At 52.3% G+C, this 22,848-nt stretch overlaps 1 protein-coding gene across 1 annotated transcript; it reads left to right on the top strand.

Moving 5' to 3' along the window:
• Positions 1-11,510: 11,510 nt before the first annotated feature.
• KCNJ5 (potassium inwardly rectifying channel subfamily J member 5) lies at positions 11,511-16,010 on the top strand (the record flags this gene model as incomplete). Its single annotated transcript, XM_082845809.1, has 2 exons — positions 11,511-12,450; positions 15,688-16,010. The coding sequence occupies exons 1-2, from the start codon at positions 11,514-11,516 to the stop codon at positions 16,008-16,010; spliced, it is 1,260 nt and encodes a 419-aa protein (XP_082701935.1). The 5' UTR covers positions 11,511-11,513.
• Between the last annotated feature and the right edge of the window lie 6,838 nt (positions 16,011-22,848).

The following is a 22,848-nucleotide window of genomic DNA, read 5'->3' as shown; positions in this document are numbered from 1 at the left end:
GACGCATTGAGCTTTCTCCATAGTGTTGCGGAGGTGATTAGGTGAGTGAACACACATAAGGTTAACATACGTCTGGTTCAGAGGAAAAACACCACACACACACACACACACACACACACACACACACACACACATTGCACTTCTAGGGCTATTTAAATAAAATAAGTCAGCATAACCCACTGCAGGAAGTAAATGGAACACATATTTAAAACAAAAACAAAATGAGTGCAAAGGGCATGGGGGAAGCAGCACACGTGGGATAGATGCTCCCTAAAGAGCTGGCTCTGGTCAGGGCATGTCTGAGGCAAACCTAGGGACAGGTGACTCACCTAGGAGTGACCCGGCCCTGCAGCCACACCCCTACCTTGACTTTGCCCAACAATCCCACCCATGCTGAGGGACCAGATTCAAGGGCTCCCCTGGGAGGGACAGAGGCAGCCTCAGGAAGGAGACCCGGGAGGCCTGAGCAGGTGGGACCGGGGAGTCTGTGACAGCTCCCCAGGGAAGGTCATTCTGAGCAGTTGCAGGCAGCACAGGACACTCATCCCCTGAGCCTCCCCCACCTTGCACGGCGGCCCCCCTGCTGCAGCCTCAGCAGCTCAGCAGTCAGGATGGTGGCGTACAGGGACATCGCGGTGACCAAGGGTCCCGCCTGGCAAGGCCTGTTCCTCCATCCACGTGGTCCCGGCTCCACGTTCCGCTGAAAGCCCCCCACCCTTCTCCTGGTACAAGCCCCCCTCATGCAGTCACGGGACTGTTTTATTTAATTTTTATTGGAGTATAATTGATTTACAATGTTGTGTTAGTTTCAGGTGTACAGCACAGTGATTCATTTATACGTACACATATATCCATTCTTTTTCAGATTCTTTTCCCACACAGGTTATTACAGAGTATTGAGTAGCGTTCCCTGTGCTACTACAGTAGGTTCTTACTGGTTATCTATTTTATATATAGCAGTGTGTATATGTTAATCCCAATCTCCTAATTTATCTTTCCCCACCTTTCCCCTTTAGTAACCATAAGTTTGTTTTCTACATCTGTTTGGTTGGTTTTTTTTTTTGTTTTTTTTTTTTTTGCGGTACGCGGGTCTCTCACTGCTGTGGCCTCTCCCGTTGCGGAGCACAGGCTCCGGATGCGCAGGCTCAGCGGCCGTGGCTCACGGGCCCAGCCGCTCCGCGGCATGTGGGATCTATCCGGACCGGGGCGCTAACCCGCGTCCCCTGCATCGGCAGGCGGACTCTCAACCACTGCGCCACCAGGGAAGCCCTGTTTTCTACATCTGTGACTCTATTTCTGTTTTGTAAATAAGTTCACTTGTACCATTTTTTTAGATTCCACGTATAAGCGATGTCATATGATATCTGTTTTCCTTGTCACGGGACAGTTTTGCACCTCAGAGAGAGGGGTGCCACCGTTCAGCGTGCAGTAGCAGACCTCGGCAGAATCCTCTTTCTTGGGCATTGGTCCAGGAGCAGGGCTAAAGGGAGCACACGTGTCCCGAGCCCTTGTGAGCCTGCGACAGCAAGAAGCCTCCTGGGCACAAGCCAGCACCTGGGGGCCACCCCGCTCCTCCCGCTGAGTCCTACAGCCCTCCTGGCTCAGGATCCCCTAATGATGGATAACCAGCCTCCATTACGTCCCAGCCAGGGACAACTTCTGACCTGATCCACCTCCTGGCCTCACAGCCCACCACCCCACCCCGGAGGGGGCGCTCCCTCCACCTTCTCAAAGCATTTATAGTCAGAATCTCTTCCCACTGGGAACCACTTTTGCCATCAGTGAAGTGGAGAATGTAAGGCTTCCCGGAGACCCTGCTTCCTGCAGCATAATTGCAAGGGGTGTGATTGGGAGGAGAAGGCAGGTAGGCAGAGGATGCACAGTGAGAAGAGGGGGCCACGGCAGCCCTCTGCACGACAGAGGGGTCTGGGGAGGGGGGACAAGGCTATGGGCGGGGGGACAGGGCTGGTTAGGACCACAGTGGGAACTAAGCAGCAGCCCATTCCCTGTCTCTCTGCTATCGTGCGAGTCCTACATCGGCCTCCTGGCTTCCTCTGTACTGAGGACTGACAGGCTGTGTACATGGCAGACTCATTAGTGCAAACAGGAGGCTCTGAGGAGACTTTATTGGCATGACCACAACCCTTAACACCACGCTCAGCATAACTCAAAGTCCAAGCCAGCATGTCCACGTGGGGAAGGAGCCTCTCTCTGCCTCGGGAGCCCAGGAGTATAAATTGGCAGTTGACAGACCGAATCTGACTCACAGACAGATTTTTTTTTGGCTCGCTCGGTGTTTCAGAAATCATTGAATTAGTTGTCAACATTGAAAAAAAGAAATTTCCTGTTTAAAAGTCTTCATTTCTAGCTTTTCTAGAAAAAGAAAGTGGAAGATGTTGCAGCACCAGCTCCACATTCTTGCACGACAGTAATTAGCTGGAGCTGAGCAACGCTGCCCCCGTAGCACCACACGTGTACTTTGCTCACCTCAGTCCCCACCACTCCCTATAGTGTCCCCGAGACCCAGAGCAAGTTTTTTTTGTTTTGTTTTGTTTTGTTTTTTGCGGTACACGGGCCTCTCACTGCCGTGGCCTCTCCCGTTGTGGAGCACAGGCTCCAGACGTGCAGGCTCAGTGGCCATGGCCCACAGGCCCAGCCACTCCGCAGCATGTGGGATCTTCCCGGACCGGGGCACGAACCCGTGGCCCCTGCATCGGCAGGCGGACGCTCAACCACTGCGCCACCAGGGAAGCCCCCCCAGAGCAAGTTTTGATTGCATTTACCGTGGGTTTGTATAACTGCTTTTCCTGGAATAGGAATTATATCTTTTAAAATCTTTTTCTTTATCAAAAGTGTGGAAAAGAAGGTCTGAGAAGTCTCATATTTGAATAAAAATAAGAGAAAGCACATTGTCTGGTCAGTACGCACATGAGGTGTGTCTGTGTTCAGAGAAGCAGCAGCTCTGTTCGCTGACCTCACTCATCTGCCTTTGGAGGCGGCAGAGTTGGGTACCAGCCTCCTGGGTTCTGGTCACTAGAGCATGCACATCCCATTCAGGAGGGACAGGTATTGGATCCACTCCTGGCAGAGGCAGACACACCTGACATGCAGGAAAGTCCAGCCAGAGTCATTCACAGTGAGATCAGTGGCCACCGGCTAGTGGTCTCTGCCCTGGGAGAGCCCAGAGCATCCACACAGAGATGCTTCTGGGAGTGAAAGGGGCGCTCGGTGATTTACACCAAAACACCAGGTGTTGGCTGGGATATGTGGACACCCTGTCTCCTTGGAGCAACTGGGGACCTGTGTGAGCAAATACTGCTGCGGTGAGAAAAAGTCCAGGAGCAGATGTAAGCACGGCGAGCTTTCAGCTCAGGAGAAAAGCAGGAGGGTGGATGGAGGAGAGGGGGGATGGCCCCAGCTCTATTCTGCAGCCCAGGCAGAACGGGTAGCGCAGCAGTAAATCATGAATTGGTTTCCAAGCACGGATCGGAATGTGTCGTCAGCTGCCTCCTGGACCAGGTGTTTTAGAGCTGCATTTAGAGTCAAACATGTCTAGTCCTGCCTCTTAATAACCGAGTGGGCTTAAGCAAGTTACTAAATCCCTCTGCTTTTGTGATCTGTAAATGAGGCTGCTAAGATATCTGAGCACTAAATGAGACACTGCATTAAAAGCACCCAGCACAGTGGGGGCATGTAGTGGGTGTTAAGTACCTGAGCTTTTATGAGGGTCCGCTCCCGGGTCTCATGTCAAGAAGGCTCACCTCGAGGGGCTTCCCTGGTGGCGCAGTGGTTGAGAGTCCGCCTGCCGATTCAGGGGACACGGGTTCGTGCCCTGGTCCGGGAAGATCCCACACGCCGCGGAGCGGCTGGGCCCGTGAGCCATGGCCGCTGAGCCTGCGCGTCCGGAGCCTGTGCTCTGCAATGGGAGAGGCTGCAACAGTGAGAGGCCCGTGTACCGCAAAAAAAAAAGAAGGCTCACTTCACCCCACCCGCTGGGCATCCTCTTCAGCAAGTCTTTCCTTACTCTTCCTCACCCACTCAGGCCAAGCTGGATCAAGAACTGTGCCGTGGTCCCTCTGTCACTCTCTATTGCACCATCTGCCTGTGTGTCCCCACCATTCCGTGAGCTCCTTGAGGGCAGAAAATAGAGCCGGGGTCCTCAGTCTCCATCGCCATGAGAGTGGCCAGGGTCGGGCTTCTGGGCTGTGGGACCCGGCCCTCAGCACGGCGTCCAGCCCCCAGCTGACCGGAAGCATCAAGGTCCCTGGGAGCTCCTTGAGAAAACGCAGATTCTGGGAACCCCAGAGCTACTGCATCAGAATCTGCATTTGAACAAGAGCCCTGTGAGTGAATGGAAAGCGCAGGAAGGGGTGAACGGCCGTTCCACCTCCTCCTACAGCCCCAGGGCGATCATGCACGTTTGCAGGGGGTGTTCAGTGAGGGTCACCGGCTCACTGACTGAATGAGTGAATCTCGTGTGCCACGGTTTCCAGCGTGCTTTCACACGTGTCGTGTCACCCAGATACTTTTCAAACTTGGGTTCAAGAAGGAAAACCACAAAACATCCAGGAAATAGAGAACAGACTCCCACCTAAGTTGATAGCTGCAAAGAGCTGCAAAATGATGAGGTTTTTAAACAAAATATCTGCTGGGTTTTTAAAGGTGTATTACTTCTGACTCTTGGCCATTAAACCTCAGCATGCACTACAAAGAGCTCTGTTTTCGTTTTCAAGGTTAGTAATCGTGAAAGCTGGGAAGCCAGGGCTGGGAGGAGCCAGCCCATCGTGCGGTTTGCGCCCAGGCTCTAGGGGCTGGAGTCGCTGGCCGATTTCTCCTGGTTGAAGAGGGATTTGCTCCGCCAGCAGTTTCCGGGCCAGTCCCACCCATGCTGGGCCAGCCTCTGTGTCTCCCGTGTCCGTGGGCCCTGGCCTCTCTCTCTGCTGTTTCTACACCAGGCTCCAGGTGGGCGGCCCATGGGCTGAGGCCAGGCGCCTGCTGCTTCTTCCCGGGCCTCTGAACTGTCCGGGGACCACAAGGCAGGAAGGAGGCCAGAGCTGCCCTTTCCAAGCCCAGTGGGGGTATTTGGCCCGAGACAGGTGGCTGGGAGAAGAGGGGTCATGGTCACAGAAAGCCAGGCTGGTGACCCCGATTCCATGCTCAGGCCACTGCGCTCAGGGGTCCCCTGTCCCCCCAGCCCCGGTGCCTCCCCTCCGCCTCTTCCCACGCTCCTGTGTGGGGAAGGCAGGCCACAAGCAAGAGAAACGCCCTGATCTGAGCACCGGAACCGTCTCTGCCTCGGCGTGAAAAGAACCGAAAGTGAAGGTTCTTAAAAAGTTCTTCAGGCACGGCTTCTGGGGCAAGAGAGTGAGGGGTTCCCTACCAGGACCCCACAGAGCCCAGAGCCATCTAAGACCTCTTCCTCTCCAAGCCACACGCGCCAATCTGGTGCAGCCGCTATGGAATCTAGACACTGCATTGGGTCTTATCTCCCAGCAGATGCTGTGTGACTCTGGGCATGTTATTTAAGCTCTCTCCTAGCTCCCGCCTTTGTAAGATGAAGACGATGTCCTCCTCGCAAGAGCGAATGAAATGAAGCCACGTGGCAGCACAATGCTGGTGCAGCAGGCACAGGGCCCTGGTGGTCCTCCTTCCTCATCCTTAATGCTTGAAGCTCTCCTGCCCCCCCCACTCCCACCCCCACCCCTAGACAGAGGATAACAGAGATACCACTTAGAAGAGCTCCCATCAGCCACGCACTGTGCACACACCTTTCATTTCATCATCGCAGCAACCCTCTTTGCGGCACTCTTATTGCCCCCATTTTACAGATAAAGTAACTGAGGCTTACAGAGAAGTCACTTCCCCAGAAGTCCCTCAGCTCAAGGTAAAGTAGGAAGCTGGGCAATCTGGTGCCTAACTCGTCATCACCTGGTTTCCTCTCCTGTCGTGTTTTAGTTGTTTATTTCTGCCGTCACATCTGACCACAGACGTACTGGTTTAAAACGCCATTGGTCGGCTCACAGTTCTGAAGGTCAGAAGTCCAGACGCCACATGATCACGTTCTCCACCCAGAGTCTCACGAGGCCAAAACCCAGGTGTCAGCAGCTGCATGGCATCTGGTGCTCAGGCCCTCCTCCGGCTCCTGTGTTAGTGGCAGAATCTCGTTCTTTGCGGCTGTAGGACTGAGGTCCTCGTTCCCCTGCTGGCTGTCAATGAGGGGCTGCTCTTGGCTCCTGAGGGCCACCCACATTCCTCGCCACAATGCTCCTCTGTCTTGAAAGCCAGCAAAGGATACACCTGTCTTGTCAAATTCCTCTCATGCCTCCAGTGTCCTGCTTCAGGAAAAACCCAGTCTTTTTAAGGGCTTCTCTGACTAGGTCTGGCTCACCCCCAAACGATCTGCCTTGCTTAGAGTCAACTGGGCTAGCACAAAACCCAGACATGGGAGTGAGAACCCCATCCCCACATCCGGGTATGTACAGGGAGTGTATGGGAGTAGGAATCATGGGGGCCTCTCAGAATTCTTCCTACTCTTGGGACTTCCCTGGTGGTCCAGTGGTTAAAAATTCGCCCTCCAATGCAGGGGACACAGGTTCGATCCCTGGTCGGGGAACTAAGATTCCACCTGCCACTGGGCAACTAAGCCCACTCACTCTAGAGCCCACACACGGCAACTAGAGAGAAGCCCGAGCGCCACAATGAAGAGCGTGCGTGCCGTAACTAAGACCCGATGCAGCCAAATAAATAAATAAATAAAAGATGTAGGTAAGATTTAAAAAAACAAAAGAATTCTTCCTACTCTCATGTGCCCTCTCTGTTCCAAGTACATACTCTACTGGTAAGACCTTTTATACTTCCTGCTCACCCTGAGGGTCTTTGAGGACATTGGAGCAACTTATTCATCAACCAGTTTGGAGTCTTTTCATATTTAACAAGCAGTACAGCCGTATAGACTCATATAGAACAGTAGACAAGTATCTCAGTCTGAGAACTGGGTATATTCCCTCCATAACTCTTCCTCCAATCTCATACCAAATCCCAAATCTCAGGGAACTCAGACTTTGATCCAGTGTATCTAAGAGAGAAAGGAGGAAATTGCTAAGGGCGCCTGCCCTGCCCATTTCACAGTAGGGGAACTGAGTCTGAGACAAGACTCCCAGGCCAGTGCTGTCTTCAGGAAGCCCTGCTGGCCCCCAAGTTCAGTTTCTATCAAACTGCTGCGTCCATGACTTTCTAAAATACCCCCATGACACAGAGTTTTCTTCACTGGGGATGTGAGAGGAGTTCTGGGAATTCTTAATGCGGAGGTGCATTTAAATGGGTGTCAGGTTCACTCATGCATTATCTAAAATACAACTGCCTCTGACTGTGTCTCTTTTGATTCTTTCTCCACTTGTGTTTTTATATCAAAGAGATTCAAGCACTTTGCTGGACTTGAAGCTCTGTCTTTCCCAAGAGCTTTCATCGTGTCTCAGCACAGCTTTCCATTCAGGGACGTGGGAGAGAATGAAAGATGATGATGAAGATGTGGGCTTGCTGAGACTGAATGGGATTTGCTCAAGTCAGGCCCTCTTCCTGGCTCTGCAGAGAGCCGTGCCCACACGCAGCTGGCCACGGCCAGGCCAGCACTTTCTCCTTGCCTTTGTCTCCACAGACCCCTGGGTTCAAAGAGGCAATGCTAGAATACAAACTCTACAAGGCCTGGGTCTGCATTCATCGTACTGCTTTATCACCAGCTCTTAGCACGTGAGTTGAACTATTAATAGTTCGTCAATTAATGTTTGCTCAGTGGATCCATAAATTAATAGAATGGATCTTGGAAACCTGATTAAAGAATCTTCATTGTCTGTGAAAACCCTTTGACTTGTTGGGCCACAGCACTGGAAACCAAGATTTCTAGGGTGGGCAATTTGCTTACGCTTAGAAGGAATCCAGGTAGTCAAGGGACCCTGCCTGATACCTGCCCTGCAGATTGCACACTGCAGATTTAAATACTTGCCTTAGAGGCTCCTGGTCTCTGTCTTCTTTAAAATGGTGTTATTGGGAAATTGCATTAAATTTCAGTTCAAGGAGAGTTTGTAACTATTCACATTTATACTTATACTTACGTTTATTTTCATATATTCTTTCCCTGGGTCCCCGTAATGGCCTCCAGGACTGGAGGGGTGGAGAATGTCATCCGAGGTTTGTAGCAGATCAGACTGAAGCAAAGAAAGTTAAGACTTTTACTTTGGATCACAGAGCAGGTGTGTTGGAAGCTGAGCTAGAATCCAGGTCTCACCCTGGGTTGAATGAGTAAGAACTCCCGCAGAGGATTCGAGCTCACGTGGAGAACGGATGCCAATATCAAATCAGAAGCCAACCTCTTTTCCTGTCTGCTGGACACAAAACGTTTTCAGATCTGGGCTGAGGTGTCCCAGAAAGCCTTTTTCTGTTTCCATCACAGAACAAGGCCTTCTCCTGCAAGCACGTATGAAAGTATGCTGAGAAGTGAAGAAGGAAGCGGAGCAGAAAATCAGAAAGCTCCTTTCCTGAAAGAGCTGAGGGCAGCTGCTGTGTTTTCCAGGCGCCCTAGCCAGTGACTCATTCTTGCCGGCGCTGAGCCTGCCCTGCCCAGTCACGGGCAGCACTCCTCACGGACCCCCATCTGCGTTCCAGCAGCTGGGGTCCCCAGGAGCACCCAGAGCCTCAGGATCGGCAGCCTTTCTCCCCATTTCTGGGCACTCTCTGGTCGAGTGTTCAGTACACGGTCTCCTGGCTAAGGGGCGGAGCAAAGTCGTGCTTGGGATTCTGCAAAGCAGCAGCAAGTATGCCCTCCTGGCTCCAGTTACCTTTGCAGCTACCATGCGAGGGATACAAGGAGCAGGTGGCCTCTGCAGAATGGGAAATGGCCAGTGGACGTCTGAGACGAGCAGCACTTCCTACGACCCTTCAATATGATATTTTAAAGGTTACCTGGAATTGCTGCAGCCACTCAGGCAGCAGAGGAAAGGTCTGCCTCTCTGTGATGGGTGAGATCTCCCTCACTCAGTCAATCAGGCAGTTGGCTCGTGGTTTATAGAACATTCCCCTAGGTTGTGCTATCAGGGACACAGTTTCCTGGGCAGGGGCGTAACTGTGAATTCAAGAACTTGCTTATAAAGATGAAGAAGGGCTGAATGATAGTATTCCCAGGATCAGAAGCTCCTGGAACCTTCTGGAAGGAGCAGCTCACCAGTCTCAGTCTGCTCCTTGGAAGCTCAAGGTCGGCAGGCCACTGGGTGTTGGGGGCTGTGAACCCCCTGGGCTGGAGTCAGACAGACCTAGATCCCAAACCTAAGTCAGCCACTTACCACCTGAGCTTCATTTTCCTCGTCTGAAAATGGAGTGGTGATAACAGTACTGGTGTAAGAGCTCTGTTGTGAGGATTAAATGAGCCCATATGATATTAGTGTCTTAGCGAGGTGCCTGGGCAGACACTGAAGCTATTGCTGTTGCAATCTCACGGTCCTGCCCAGCCTCATCAGGGTCGTGGGAGCATTTTAAATGACTGTGGTCACAATATCAGAAAAACAGTAGACTGAGTACTACAGGATTCTGGGTGTTTAAAGTGCAGCATATACTCCAGAAATATCTTATAGCCCTTTTGAAAACCTTGGGGCATTAACATCCTGCCCATCTCAATTTCTTAGAGGGCAGGGAATTACTGTACCAGAATTTTTAATGGTGGGTCCACACAGCAATTTTTCATATTCGTAAGGGTTCAAACGGCCATAGACCTTCGGCTCAGACGGTAGGAGTGGCCGCAAGGTGAATCAGACACGTGTTGCCTTTTCCTTTCTGTCTGCTGCTAAGATCTCAGATAAAAAGACAGAAGACAGGGAGGGATAAAGGAAACAGCATAGACTTTGGGCCTGACCAGCGAGAACCCAGATATCAGCTCTTCCACCTGGTTGTCACTTATCCTCTTTGGGACTCATTTCTTATTTATTCATCCATTTATTCAATAGTAATTTTTGAGTACATAGTATGTACCAGGCTCTGCTGTGGTTACTTGGGATGTATCAGGGAACAAAACAGACCCCAAATTGAGCCGGGGGGTGGGGGCCTTACATTCTAAAGGAGGGAGAGAGACTGTTGGAAATAAGCCTGATGCCTGAGCAAACAGTGCAGTGTTTCTATAACGGAGATTACAATCTCTCACTCCCACCGGTTGTTGTGGCGATAACAAGTGACTGTCCACATATCAGGCATGGAATACAGTAACCATTTAATAAAGTGTTGCAATTACTATTTTTTAAATTGCTCCCAGATTTCTTTAAACACTTTAGACACTAAATGTGGAGTTTGCACCTGGAATGTGTTCGTTTATTCATTCAACAAACAACTATTGAGCTTCCATTATATGCTAGAACCTGTACTAGGCACCAGGGATATAAGTGAATAATATAAGAAAACATGGTCCCTGCCTTGAGCATCTCCCAGGCTGCTGCTGGTCCACATCTATTGGTCCATTGTACACTAGAGGAGAGGCCTTTGAGGGCACAAAGGCAGAGTGACCTTGAAGTTCAGGGTTTCTGAATCAGAATGGTCCACCTCACTGATGATGTGTTTTTTTTTTTTATTGACATACAGTTGATTTACAATGTTGTGTTAATTTCTTCTGTACATCAAAGTGATTCAGTTATACATATATATATATTCTTTTTCATATTCTTTTCCATTATGGTTTATCATAGGATATTGAAGATAGTTCCCTGTGCTGTACAGTAGCACCTTGTTCTTTATCCATTCTGCATATGATATTTTGCATCTACTAACCCCAAACTCCCATTCCTTCCCTCCCCCCAACCCCTGCTCCCCGTTGGCAACCACAAGTCTGTTCTCTACATTTTGACTGTTTTTGTTTGGTAGATATGTTCATTTATATCGTATTTTAGATTCCACATACAAGTGATACCATATGGTATTTGTCTTTCTCCTTCTGACTTACTCCCCTTAGTATGATAATCTCTAGGTCCATCCATGTTGCTGCAAATGACATTATTTCATTCTTTTTGTTGGCTGAGTAATGTTCCATTGTATATATAGACCACATCTTCTTTATTCATTCATTTGTTGACGGACATTTAGGTTGCTTCCATGTCCTGGCTATTGTAAATAGTGCTGCTATGAACATCGGGGGTACATGTATCTTTTCGAATTAGAGTTTTCTGCAGATATATGCCCAGGAGAGGGATTGCTGGATCATCTGGTAGCTCTATTTTTAGTTTTTTGAGGAACCTCCACACTGTTCCCCACAGTGGCTGCACCAACTTACATTCCCACCAACAGTGTAGGAGGGTTCCCTTTCCTCCACACCCTCTCCAGCATTTGTTATTCGTAGACTTTTTAATGATGGCCATTCTGACTGCTCTGAGGTGGTACCTCATAGTTTGATTTGCATTTCTCTAATAATTAACTGATGTCGAGCATCTTTTCTTGTGCCTATTGGCCTTCTGATGATGTCTTCTTTAATTCAGCATACCCCAGCTATGGCTGGCGATTCTAGGAATGCCATGAACCAGGATATGGAGATCGGGGTCACTCCCAGGGACCCTAAGAAGGTTCCCAAGCAGGCCCGCGATTATATCCCCATTGCCACCGACCGCACGCGCCTGCTGGCGGAGGGCAAGAAGCCCCGGCAGCGCTACATGGAGAAGAGTGGCAAGTGCAACGTCCACCACGGCAACGTCCAGGAGACCTACCGCTACCTGAGCGACCTCTTCACCACCCTGGTGGACCTCAAGTGGCGCTTCAACCTGCTCGTCTTCACCATGGTCTACACCGTCACCTGGCTGTTCTTCGGGTTCATCTGGTGGCTCATTGCTTACATCCGGGGCGACCTGGACCACATCGGGGACCGGGAGTGGATTCCCTGTGTCGAAAACCTCAGTGGCTTCGTGTCTGCCTTCCTGTTCTCCATCGAGACCGAGACCACCATCGGGTACGGCTTCCGGGTTATCACGGAGAAGTGTCCGGAGGGCATCATCCTCCTTCTGGTCCAGGCCATCCTCGGCTCCATCGTCAACGCCTTCATGGTGGGGTGCATGTTCGTCAAGATCAGCCAGCCCAAGAAGAGAGCCGAGACCCTCATGTTCTCCAGCAACGCCGTCATCTCCCTGCGGGACGAGAAGCTCTGCCTCATGTTCAGGGTGGGCGACCTTCGCAACTCGCACATCGTGGAGGCCTCCATCCGCGCCAAGCTCATCAAGTCCCGGCAGACCAAGGAGGGGGAGTTCATCCCGCTGAACCAGACCGACATCAACGTGGGCTTCGACACGGGGGACGACCGCCTCTTCCTGGTGTCCCCGCTCATCATCTCTCACGAGATCAACGAGAAGAGCCCTTTCTGGGAGATGTCGCGGGCCCAGCTGAATCAGGAGGAGTTTGAAATCGTGGTCATCCTGGAAGGGATGGTGGAGGCAACAGGTGAGTCGCTTTCTCCTCCTCGGCCCCTCCCCTCAGGCCACTGCCAGGACTCCAGAAGGTGGAGCCTCCAGACGGCAGCTGAACCGCCCGACCCCTGCATGGTGATCTGGCGGGTACCGTTCCTCAAGATGGAGGGATGAGAGCAGCTAAGGTGTACAGAACCCGCCCAACGTCTGGGCCCATTCTAGGCTCTAAACTCGCAGTAGCTCAGCGAGTGAGATAGTTTTCCTTCAGTTGTAGATATGGAAACAGAGACACAGGCAAATTATTTGCCCAGGAGCAAGGGCTCCTAAGTCATGGGGCCAGGATGCAGGTCAAAGCCAGGTGACCCAAACCCAGCGCTGGTTTCCAACAGGCTACACCTAACTGCTATCCTGGAGGTGGTGTCACCCAAAGAGACTTCTGTTAGCAAATAACTTTGGGAAACTCCCGGTTAAACAAAGGTGAACCGGCTTCTTACTGTAGGACTTGGTGTTGTCTTTTTACGTGCGAATCACCTCCTGGGGAGAGGACAGGGTGCGGCATTTCCCAAACCCAAGGTTCCCAAAGTCACAGAATCCTCTTTTGGGAGAGACACCTATGGGCCCCTGTGGGCACCTGTGGAGCAGGCTGCCCCTCATCTTCCCTGTGGAAAGGGCTCCACGAACACGAGGTGTGCAGAAAACAGTGCATCGTACGCACACGTGTCCGGCCAGCCCCTCCCTGCCCAGCGACTGACTCACGGGCAGCCGAGCGCTTCCCAAGGCCGAGCTCCGTGCGGGGCTCGGGGAGCCCAAGGCCTGGGGGACCCCGTGTCCCCGCTGTATTCCTTGGGCTGAGGAGCCCCCGTTAACCTTGCACCCACCTCTGCTTCCTCCCCTTCTCCTGCCCCCCTTCTCTCCACTCACGAAGGATTCTGAGCCTAAGGATGACTTGCGGAAATCTCCCCCGGGCTCGGGATATGCACAGTTTCCTACTCTGGCAACAACACTGGAGGGCTGGTTTAAGCTCCTGTTAAAGATGTGGTGGCAGCTCTCTGCAGACAGGAAGGGCTCATGCTCAGGTCTGTGACTACAGCTTGTCTGCCACTCCACACTCTCCCCCAGAACGCTGGGGGCCTGGCACAAAGGTGGCCAAACAAGCCCTCCTGGCCTCCTGAGAAGCTGGGTGCTGGGTGGGAGACTCGGACCGGGCAGCCACAGACCCTCCCGATCGGAGCCAGTGGAACCGGCTGGGGTGCGAACTGGCTCCAGAGGCCTGGACGGAGGGGGCTGCTCGGCCATCTGCAGGGGCTGAGCCTCGCCATGTGGCATAAGGTGGCAGCCGAGGGAGCCCATGGGGCCAGGACAGCTGGGATGCAGGGAGCCTCCTCCCACAGGGCCAGGGGCTCGCGGGTCACCCTGACCTTGGTGCCGGGCTCGGATCAGAACGTGGGCTGAGATTCTGGGAAAAGAGCTCCACTTGGAGGCCACAAAGGAGGGGTCAGGTCAGAGACGCGGGGACAAACAGGAAAGTGGTGCCTAAGCACGGCCCCTCATGCCCCAGCCCCGCCCTCACTGCCACCTGCTGGCCTCTCCCTCACGATGCCTCAAAGTCAGGTCCTGAGGTTGGCCTGCCCCGTCTGGCTGACCTCCTCTGCCCGCATGACCTGGGTGACCCTGGGTCTGCGGGGAGACAAGAGAAGGAGACCACCCACCCACACTGGCTCTGATCTCAGCATCTCTAAGAGCTCGGTTGCCACGCCTATGGAGCCAAGGACGCGCTGTGGTTCGGGCCGAGGTCTGACCAGGGCAGCTCTGCGCAGCCTGCCTGTGAGTCCGGGCAGATTGCTCAACTTGTCAGCAAGAAGAGGCTAATAAACTCCACAGGCTCACTGGGGGTTAAGTGATGAAATGGAGCAGCATGTGGGAAGCGCAGTGCCTGCCACCCAGGGGGGTGTCTGTCCTTTCCAAGTGCATTGGAACATGGATGCCAGATACACAAGTAGGCTTCCAGCCATGGGGCAGCCCCCTCCCAAGCGATGGGACAGAAGAAGGGCAGAAAGACCCCAAGAGGGTTGGCCCAAAGCTTCCATGGAGGTCCTGTCCTGCTGTTTTCCCTGAGGCCCCAGAGACACCTGGCCCGTGTCTAGGCTGGTCAGTGCCCAGCTTGGGTCTCTGCACCTCTGCTGAGCTGGGGGGCTTGTCCAAGGACCGAGGGAGAGGCCTGGTGCAGGCAGCACCCTGAGAGCAGAGAACAGGCTGCGAGCCGCAGCTTGTGGGGTACACTGGAGTTGCCCAGCACCGGAGCACCGAGTGGGGAGCAGCCTCTGCCCTGGGTCTGGTGTGTGTGAGACTCCTGCCAGAGAACGTCCAAAGTGGGGGGCTGGAGCAGGTGTCTCCTTCAGTCCCTGAAGAGCACAAGCTAGGACCTTCCTTGGCCGAAAGATTAAATATCAGAGAGCTGCTTCCCCATGACCCTGAGCTCAAAGGCGTCCTCATCCATAAACAAAGCTGCCCTCTCTGGAGAGGAACAGCACCTAAAAATAACACAGGCATGCCAGGGCTGAGCGGACAGGGAATGGAGACATCGGAGCCTGCTCCAGTCGAGGAGCCATGCTGTGAGCGCGTGTGTGTGTGTGTGTGTGTGTGTGTGTACACACATGTAGGCTTCTGCCCATGTGTATCCACCCAAAACAACCCCTGGGTGTTCTAAGTGCCTGTCAGTTTCTCTGGGTTCAGCCATGCTGAATTTATCTTTGTTCAAACCCTTTTCCTGTCTCTTTTCTTGTCTCACTCTTCTAGAACTTAACTCATTTTCAGGAACCACGTCCATTTCTGAATTATCCACTCCAATCTCTAGGAACCAACTCCAAAATCTTGCATTGTTCATTTCTAATTTTCTGCCTCCATCACCCCTCGAGCTCCTTCAGGGCAAGGACCGTGTCTTATTGAGCATTCTATCTGCATCATGCTCAGCACAAAGCAGACGTTCAACAAGTGCCTGATGAATGATTGGATGGATGGAGGGATGGAGGGATGATGGATGGATGGAGGGATGGATGGATGGAGGGATGGAGGGATGGATAACAGGGTGGGTGGATGGATGGATGGATGGATGGAGGGATGGATGGATGGATGGAGGGATGGATGGATGGAGGGATGGATGACTGATTGGTGGGTGATTGGATGGATAGGTGAATAGATGGATGGATAGATGGGTGGATGATGGATGGATAGCTGTGGCCACTCCTAACACATGTGCCTTCTGTTCACCCAGGCATGACTTGCCAAGCACGGAGCTCCTACATGGATACAGAGGTGCTCTGGGGCCACCGATTCACTCCAGTCCTCACCCTGGAAAAGGGCTTCTATGAGGTGGACTACAACACCTTCCACGACACCTATGAAACAAACACGCCCAGCTGCTGTGCCAAGGAGCTGGCAGAAATGAAGCGGGAAGGCCGGCTCCTGCAGTTCCTCCCCAGTCCCCCACTGCCAGCAGGCTGTGCTGGAGCAGAGCTGGACGCAGAGGCTGAGCAGGATGGAGAGGAAGAGCCTGAGGGTCCGAGTGGGTCCCGGGAGACCAGGGGCTCGGTGTGAGGACGGTACTCTCCCCGCGACCTCCCCTCACTAGCTCCTCATGAGCACAGACGCTGCAAGGCTGGGGGTGGAGGGGTGAACCAGCTGAGTGTGCTGGGGGTCAGCCAGGAGCCGTTAGGCTCTGTGGGAAGGAGCAGTAACCCAGTCCTGGCACCTCCCAGCTCTTGCCTGGGTCCCCGTGGCAGTGCTGCCTCTTCTCCCCTGGCCTCTGTCACACTGGCTAAGGGCCAGGCCAGGAGGGGTTGCCCCACAGTGAAACACACAGGTGGCCTCTGTCCTCACACCCCTCTCTCTGCCAACTGGCCCGGATCACCTTTCTCTTTGGGTTTCACACACCCACTGGCAGAACCCCTCCAGGGATGACACCTAGAGAGGGCTGTCACCCCCTTCCCCTCGTTCTGATCACCCTGGGGCTTGTGGATTCAGGGCGGGGAGATTCTGCCTGCCCGGAAGCTCAAAACCCGGGTCCTCGGGGGAGCTCACAGACTTCGGGGTTAAGGTTGATCCAAGTCTTGCAGCAGTTCCTTGCAAATCTGTGACCAGTGACCCCTTAGTGAGCTACAGAGTGCAAGGCCCTTGTGGACGATCCCTGCATTACCTGTGAAGTGTGTGTTCTCCCCTGCTGTGTTCTGTGTGTCTAACGTAGCCTACAGATCACTGCTTTCCTTTGGGTGACATTTAGTCGGGGCCCTGGGCTGCAGAGCACCTCGGGCACGTGCAGCGTCATCGTCGGTCACTTCCTGGCCTTCCCAGCCACACCGTGCCTGCACCTCCCACCAAAGAGAGAACCCCAGCAGCTGGATCTTTGCTGGGACTGTCGGCCCAAGAATCTCAAAGTACTTCTGAGCTTCACTGTGGTTTAACTCACAATCTCAGAAATCCCACGGTGCGATCCAGGGAGAATGCTGAGGTCAGCGGACAGGAAGAGCCAGTCGGTGTGAAACAGGGAGGGGGAGGAAAGAAACACAGAGAAAGGCGGGCAACTCGAATTTTACCATCAGCAGCAGCAGCAATTCTCGCTGAGATTGCTGACTTCAATCTCTGTTACCAGGCGATGTATGGACGTGAAGCAATGGGAGAGGTGCCCGCAGAGGCGGTGTCACCTTTGAACCCAGGCTGGCCACCCTCAGCTGGTGCCTAGGCCTGGGCCCTGGGCCTCCCTCCGGCAGGCAGGAGTCTAACACGGCGGCTGGGCCTGGAGAGCAGAGATGATGGCCAGGGGAGGGGGGTGGCGTCACCCTCACCTTGCAGACACGGAGAATCAGGGAGGGGGTCAACGTTAAGGGAGAGTTGAGTGGACAATGGCATGGGACTTCCCTGGCAGTCCATTGGTTAGGACTTGACACTTTCACTGTCAAGGTCCCGGGTCCAATCCCTGGTCAGGGAACTGAGATCCCACAAGCCGTGTGGCACAGTCAAAAAAAAAAAAAAAAAAAAGACAATGGCAGAGGTTTCTCCTTTCCAGTCTAGAGGCGCAGGAAGAGGATGGACAGACGGTGCAGCTGTCCCAGCGATGGGGCACGTCTGGCACAGGTGGAGGCCGACAAGTTTCTCATTAGCTGACCTAGACCTGGAGAGAGCTGTCAGATGTTCTGGCCACAGAACTAGGGAGGCCTCACCACCACTGCACAGCTCTCAGCTGGCCTTTGAAAATGGAAGCGTGTTCCTGCCCCAGACACGAATGGCTTCCCTGGGACTGAGGGCAGGAAGCTGCGGCAGAACCAGGGGACTGGTTTGGATCTCAGGCCCAGTTCCCCTGGGGCTGGCTTTCCAGGCCCTGGGGCTGCAGAGAAGAGAAGCAGGCATCCACACTTGGGGGGAGGGGCACCCTGCTGCTTGGGCCCGGGGGCTGGACCTGGACAGGTGGGCGCCGGAAATCAGTGAGCGTGGGCACCCGACAGAGATGTGGTGCTGGGTCCTGGCTCCTGGCATCCTTCTGCGGTGAAGCAGGGCTTGGAGGGAACGGGGAATGAGCTGGAATGCTGCCCTCTGGGGGAAAGGGAACAGGCAGGCTGGCGCACCCCAGTGGGGCACTGCTCACAGTCAGGAATCTAAGGCAGGGAGCCTGTTACCAAGACCGGATGCCCTGGGGCTGGAGGAGCTACAGCTGGAACGGCCAGACCGGAGGGCCGGTCCTCAGCTCAGGCCCGCCAGGTCCCAGGCTTGCACTTCAGGACTGTTTCCTCGCCCCTCCCACCCCCAGCAGATCTAAATGCTGCTTTTGTCAAAACCGAACAGTGCCTGCAGGCTTAGAGCCCTCGGTGAGGCAGCTAAGCAAGGACGGGGCAACCACGGGAGAAGCTGGCCTTGCAGCTGGACTGGGTCCTGGGCCTGTTCCACACCTGCCTCCTTAGCATCCCCGGGGGGCCACATGAGCCACTCTCCTGTTCCCTAGCTCGGCAGTAGCCTCCAGGAACCTGGGCCACAGCACGTCCGTCAGCCAACTGCAGACGCTGTGGAGGCCACAGAAGAGGAAGAGAAGAGCACAATCCTATTCCAAAGCCCTCTGATGGGCCAGAGCTCACTCTACTGGGATGAAGCAGGTAGTAAGCCCAGTGTACACATTAGCTGCTTTGTCTCAAGAAAATTCAGACGCAAGACGACTGCCTTTTTTATCCCAAGGCAAGCTTTTCTTGATGACCAATTGATCTAACTAAAGTTTTGAAACATTCTCCAAATCGTTTTCTGGAAGTTCTTGTATAAACATGGACTCACTCAATGTAAAGTCTGACGAAGGTCAGAGCCTCAGTGGAGATCACTTTAAAAACATTGCGTCGGCCCACAAGCCACCTGTGGGTCCCAGCCCTTAGCTGCACGGCTCTGAGATCACCCATCGCCTCTGATGGGCCACAGAGAGGTGAGCCAGGCTGTAAGGGGGGGCTTCCCACAGGCCTCAGCATCTCCTACATCCCAAAGAATGTTCTCATGGGTCAGACCCTAAAAGCCTTGGGAGCTAACTTCCTGCCTCAGCTTCCATGTCCTTCCTATCTGGAGCCGTTCCCTGTAAGGGAGAAGCCCCCAGGAGCTCAGAAGAAGGTAAGTCCCCCCTAGTCATCCTCTTGCCATCAGTCTGACACCTGCTAGGTCTCCACAGCCTTGCCCAAAGGCCCCTGGTCCTGGGCCAGGGTGAATGGGTTTTGCCCGTGACTCTCCCCTCCAGGTGCCACCCTTGCTGTGCAGTCAGCCCACTTTCTGTCATTTCCTCATGCTGCTTGAGGCCCTGGCCGGAGCAGCTGGCCTTGACGGAGGGGAAGGAGCCCTTGTCCGTCTGCGGGAGCCCTCCTGCTTCTGATTGGTAACAGCCGGCACCTTCTGCAACATGCTGGTCCCACGCCTGCCTTCCAGCATGCCTCAGCCCTGTGTCTCCTGCGAGCTGAGAGTCACAGAAACTCGAAGTTTTTGTACGGAAGTTGCCAGAAACTAAAACGAACCCCCCCACACCAAAAGTTGCCTGTTGTTGTCTAAGAATATGCCCTGAACACATCTCTGCGCAAACACCATTTACTGTGCACCTACTACGTGCCCAGCGATGGGTTAGGCCCTTGCCCGGAAGATGCCACTGATTTCTCAAAACACTGCAGAGAAGCTCTCGGGAACCCCTTGCTACCAAAGAGATAACTGAGGTTCAGCAAGGTTAGTTCGTTTGCTCAAGGCCACAGGTAATCAGAGGAGGCAGGGCCTCTGGGTCCAACAGAGTCTCCCAAACAAACACAGATGTGCTGTCATCCTACATAACGCCCGCCCCCAGGGCAGCTCCTGAGCTCGGCTGCAGAGGTAAGGCCGCCCACCTCTTCCGGGGGCCCCTGTGCCCTGCTGTGGACTGTCAGCTTCCAGCCCCCAGCAATGTTCTCCTGTGGCAGGATAATTGGGAAACACCTCTTTTCTGATCCTGAGAGAATTAATGAGCTGTGAAAAGAGATTAGATGGGTAGTCATTGCTTTGAGGAAGAAGCCACTTATTCTGCTCAACTTGGTTTTTGCTAATGACATCCTCTTAAACTCCTGTGTCAAATCCCTTCTGCCCAGTGTAGGATTCATCAGTCTTCTTAGTAAAAAGAACACCATTACACAGCTAAAAAAAAATCATCCAATAAAGTGGATTTGATCTTAACAGAACTTTTTCTCGTTTTAAGTAGATGGCCGTTGGTTTCCCATTCGAATTCACTGCCAGTTTAAGCAAACTTGTCCTTCTTGTTTTCACCAGTCTAAAAACACAGTATCAATATCTAAACTAGAGTGGAGGTGGATTCTGGGTGAGGAAACTGGAGGTGGAGAGCTGGACCAGGGGTCAAGGCTCAGCCTCAGGCCAAGGGCGGGGTGAGGGCACCATCACCCAGAGGATGTGAGCGATGTGTTTCTCCTGCGCATTCATTCCCTCCCCCAGATCATTCTCACACACTCTTTCATGTTAAATATTCAGAATTTGGGACTTCCTTGGTTGTCCAGTGGTTAAGACTTCACGCTTCCACTGCAGGGGGTGTAGGTTCTATCTACCCCTGGTTGGGGAACTAAGATCCTGCATGCCATATGAAACAAAAATAATAATAATAATAATAATAATAAATATTCAGAGTCTACACTACCTAAATAATGAGTGTCTCAAAAATAACCTCAAAATGGATTAAAGATCTAAATATAAGGCCAGACACTATAAAACTCTTAGAGGAAAACACAGGCAGAACACTCTGTGACATAAATCACAGCAAGATCCTTTTTGACCCACCTCCTAGAGAAATGGAAATAAAAACAAAGATAAACAAATGGGAACCTAATGAAACTTCAAAGCTTTTACACAACAAAGGAAACCATAAACAAGACCAAAAGACAACCCTCAGAATGGGAGAAAATATTTGCAAATGAAGCAACTGACAAAGTATTAATCTCCAAAATTTATAAGCAGCTCATGCAGTTCAATATAAAAAAAACAAATAACCCAATCCAAAAATGGGCAGAAGACCTATATAGACATTTCTCCAAAGAAGATATACAGACTGCCAACAAACACATGAAAGAATGCTCAACATCACTAATCATTAGAGAAATGCAAATCAAAACTACAATGAGGTATCACCTCACACAGGGCAGAATGGCCATCATCAAAAAACCTACAAACAATAAACGCTGGAGAGGGTGTGGAGAAAAGGGAACCCTCTTGCACTGTTGGTGGGAATGTAAATTGATACAGCCACTATGGAGAACAGTATGGAGGTTCCTTAAAAAACTAAAAATAGAACTACCATATGACCCAGCAATCCCACTACTGGGCATATACCCTGAGAAAACCATAATTCAAAAACAGTCATGTACCACAATGTTCATTGTAGCTGTATTTACAGTAGCCAGGACATGGAAGCAACCTACGTGTCCATCGACAGATGAATGGATAAAGAAGATGTGGCACATATATACAATGGAATATTACTCAGCCATAAAAAGAAAGGAAATTGACTTATTTGTAGTGAGGTGGATGGACCTAGAGACTGTCATACAGAGTGAAGTAAGTCAGAAAGAGAAAAACAAATACCGTATGCTAACGCATATATATGGAATCTAAAAAAAAAAAAAAAAGTTCTGAAAAACCTAGGGGTAGGACAGGAATAAAGACGCAGACGTAGAGAATGGACTTGAGGAAACAGGGAGGAGGAAGGGTAAGTTGGGATGAAGTGAGAGAGAGGCATGGACATATATACACTACCAAATGTAAAATAGATAGCTAGTGGGAAGCAGCCGCATAGCACAGGGAGATCAGCTCGGTGCCTTGTGACCACCTAGAGGGGTGGGATAGGGAGGGTGGGAGGGAGACACAAGAGGGAGGAGATATGGGGATATATGTATATGTATAGCTGATTCACTTTGTTATAAAGCAGAAACTAACACACCATCGTAAAGCAATTATACTCCAATAAAGATGTTAAGGGCTTCCCTGGTGGCGCAGTGGTTGAGAGTCCACCTGCCGATGCAGGGGACACGGGTTCGTACCCCGGTCCGGGAGGATCCCACGTGCCGCGGAGCGTCTGGGCCCGTGAGTCATGGCCGCTGAGCCTGTGCGTCCGGAGCCTGTGTTCCTCAACGGGAGAGGCCACAACAGTGAGAGGCACGCGTACCGCAAAAAAAAAAAAAAAAAAAAAAAAAAAAGATGTTAAAATAATAATAATAATAATGAGTGTCTAAAAGCACCCAGTGCAGCGAGCCCCTGCACTGGTGTCTGCATTCATCACATTAATTAGCAAAAGGATTGATTTTACTGAAGAATGGGGGAGGGGCAGAGGAGGCTGGGGTGTGTCACGGGCACAGGACTTCAGGATTTTCAAGTGAAGGCCAATCTCTCTGCCGAGATTATCATTAGAGGATTTACAATTGGCTTCCCTTCTGCTCAGTCCACCCGATGGGAATTGAACAGTTCAGATCTGCGAAATAGGTTAAGGAAATGTCCCTCACTTAAACCATTCTGAAAGGATAAAACAGCTCTCCAGGGCTTTGATTTAGGATGGGACGCGGTATTCTCAGTTGTGGAGGAAATGCAGCACTGATGTGTGGGAGCATCTTCCTTGTCTGGCTCTGTGGCCCACCTATGTGCCCAGGCATGGCTTAGGCTGGTCCAGCCGCTACGACAAAAATACCACAGACTGGGTGGCTTACACAACAAACATTTATTTCTCACAGTTTGGTGGGCTGGGAAGTCCAAGATCAAAGTTCGGCAGATTTGGTGTCGATGAGAGCCTGCTTCCTGGTTCATACACGGCTGTCTTCTCACTGTATCTTCTCACAGTGGAAGGGGTGAGGGAGCTCTCCAGGGTCTCTTTTACAAGGGCACAGATGCCATTTGTGAGGGCTCCACC

This window comes from Leucopleurus acutus (assembly GCF_964270905.1).
Source record: "Leucopleurus acutus genome assembly, chromosome: 8".
Taxonomy (NCBI): Eukaryota; Metazoa; Chordata; class Mammalia; order Artiodactyla; family Delphinidae; genus Leucopleurus; species Leucopleurus acutus.
Note: the sequence above shows the minus strand (reverse complement) of the source record. Positions and strands in the feature narration are given on the sequence as shown.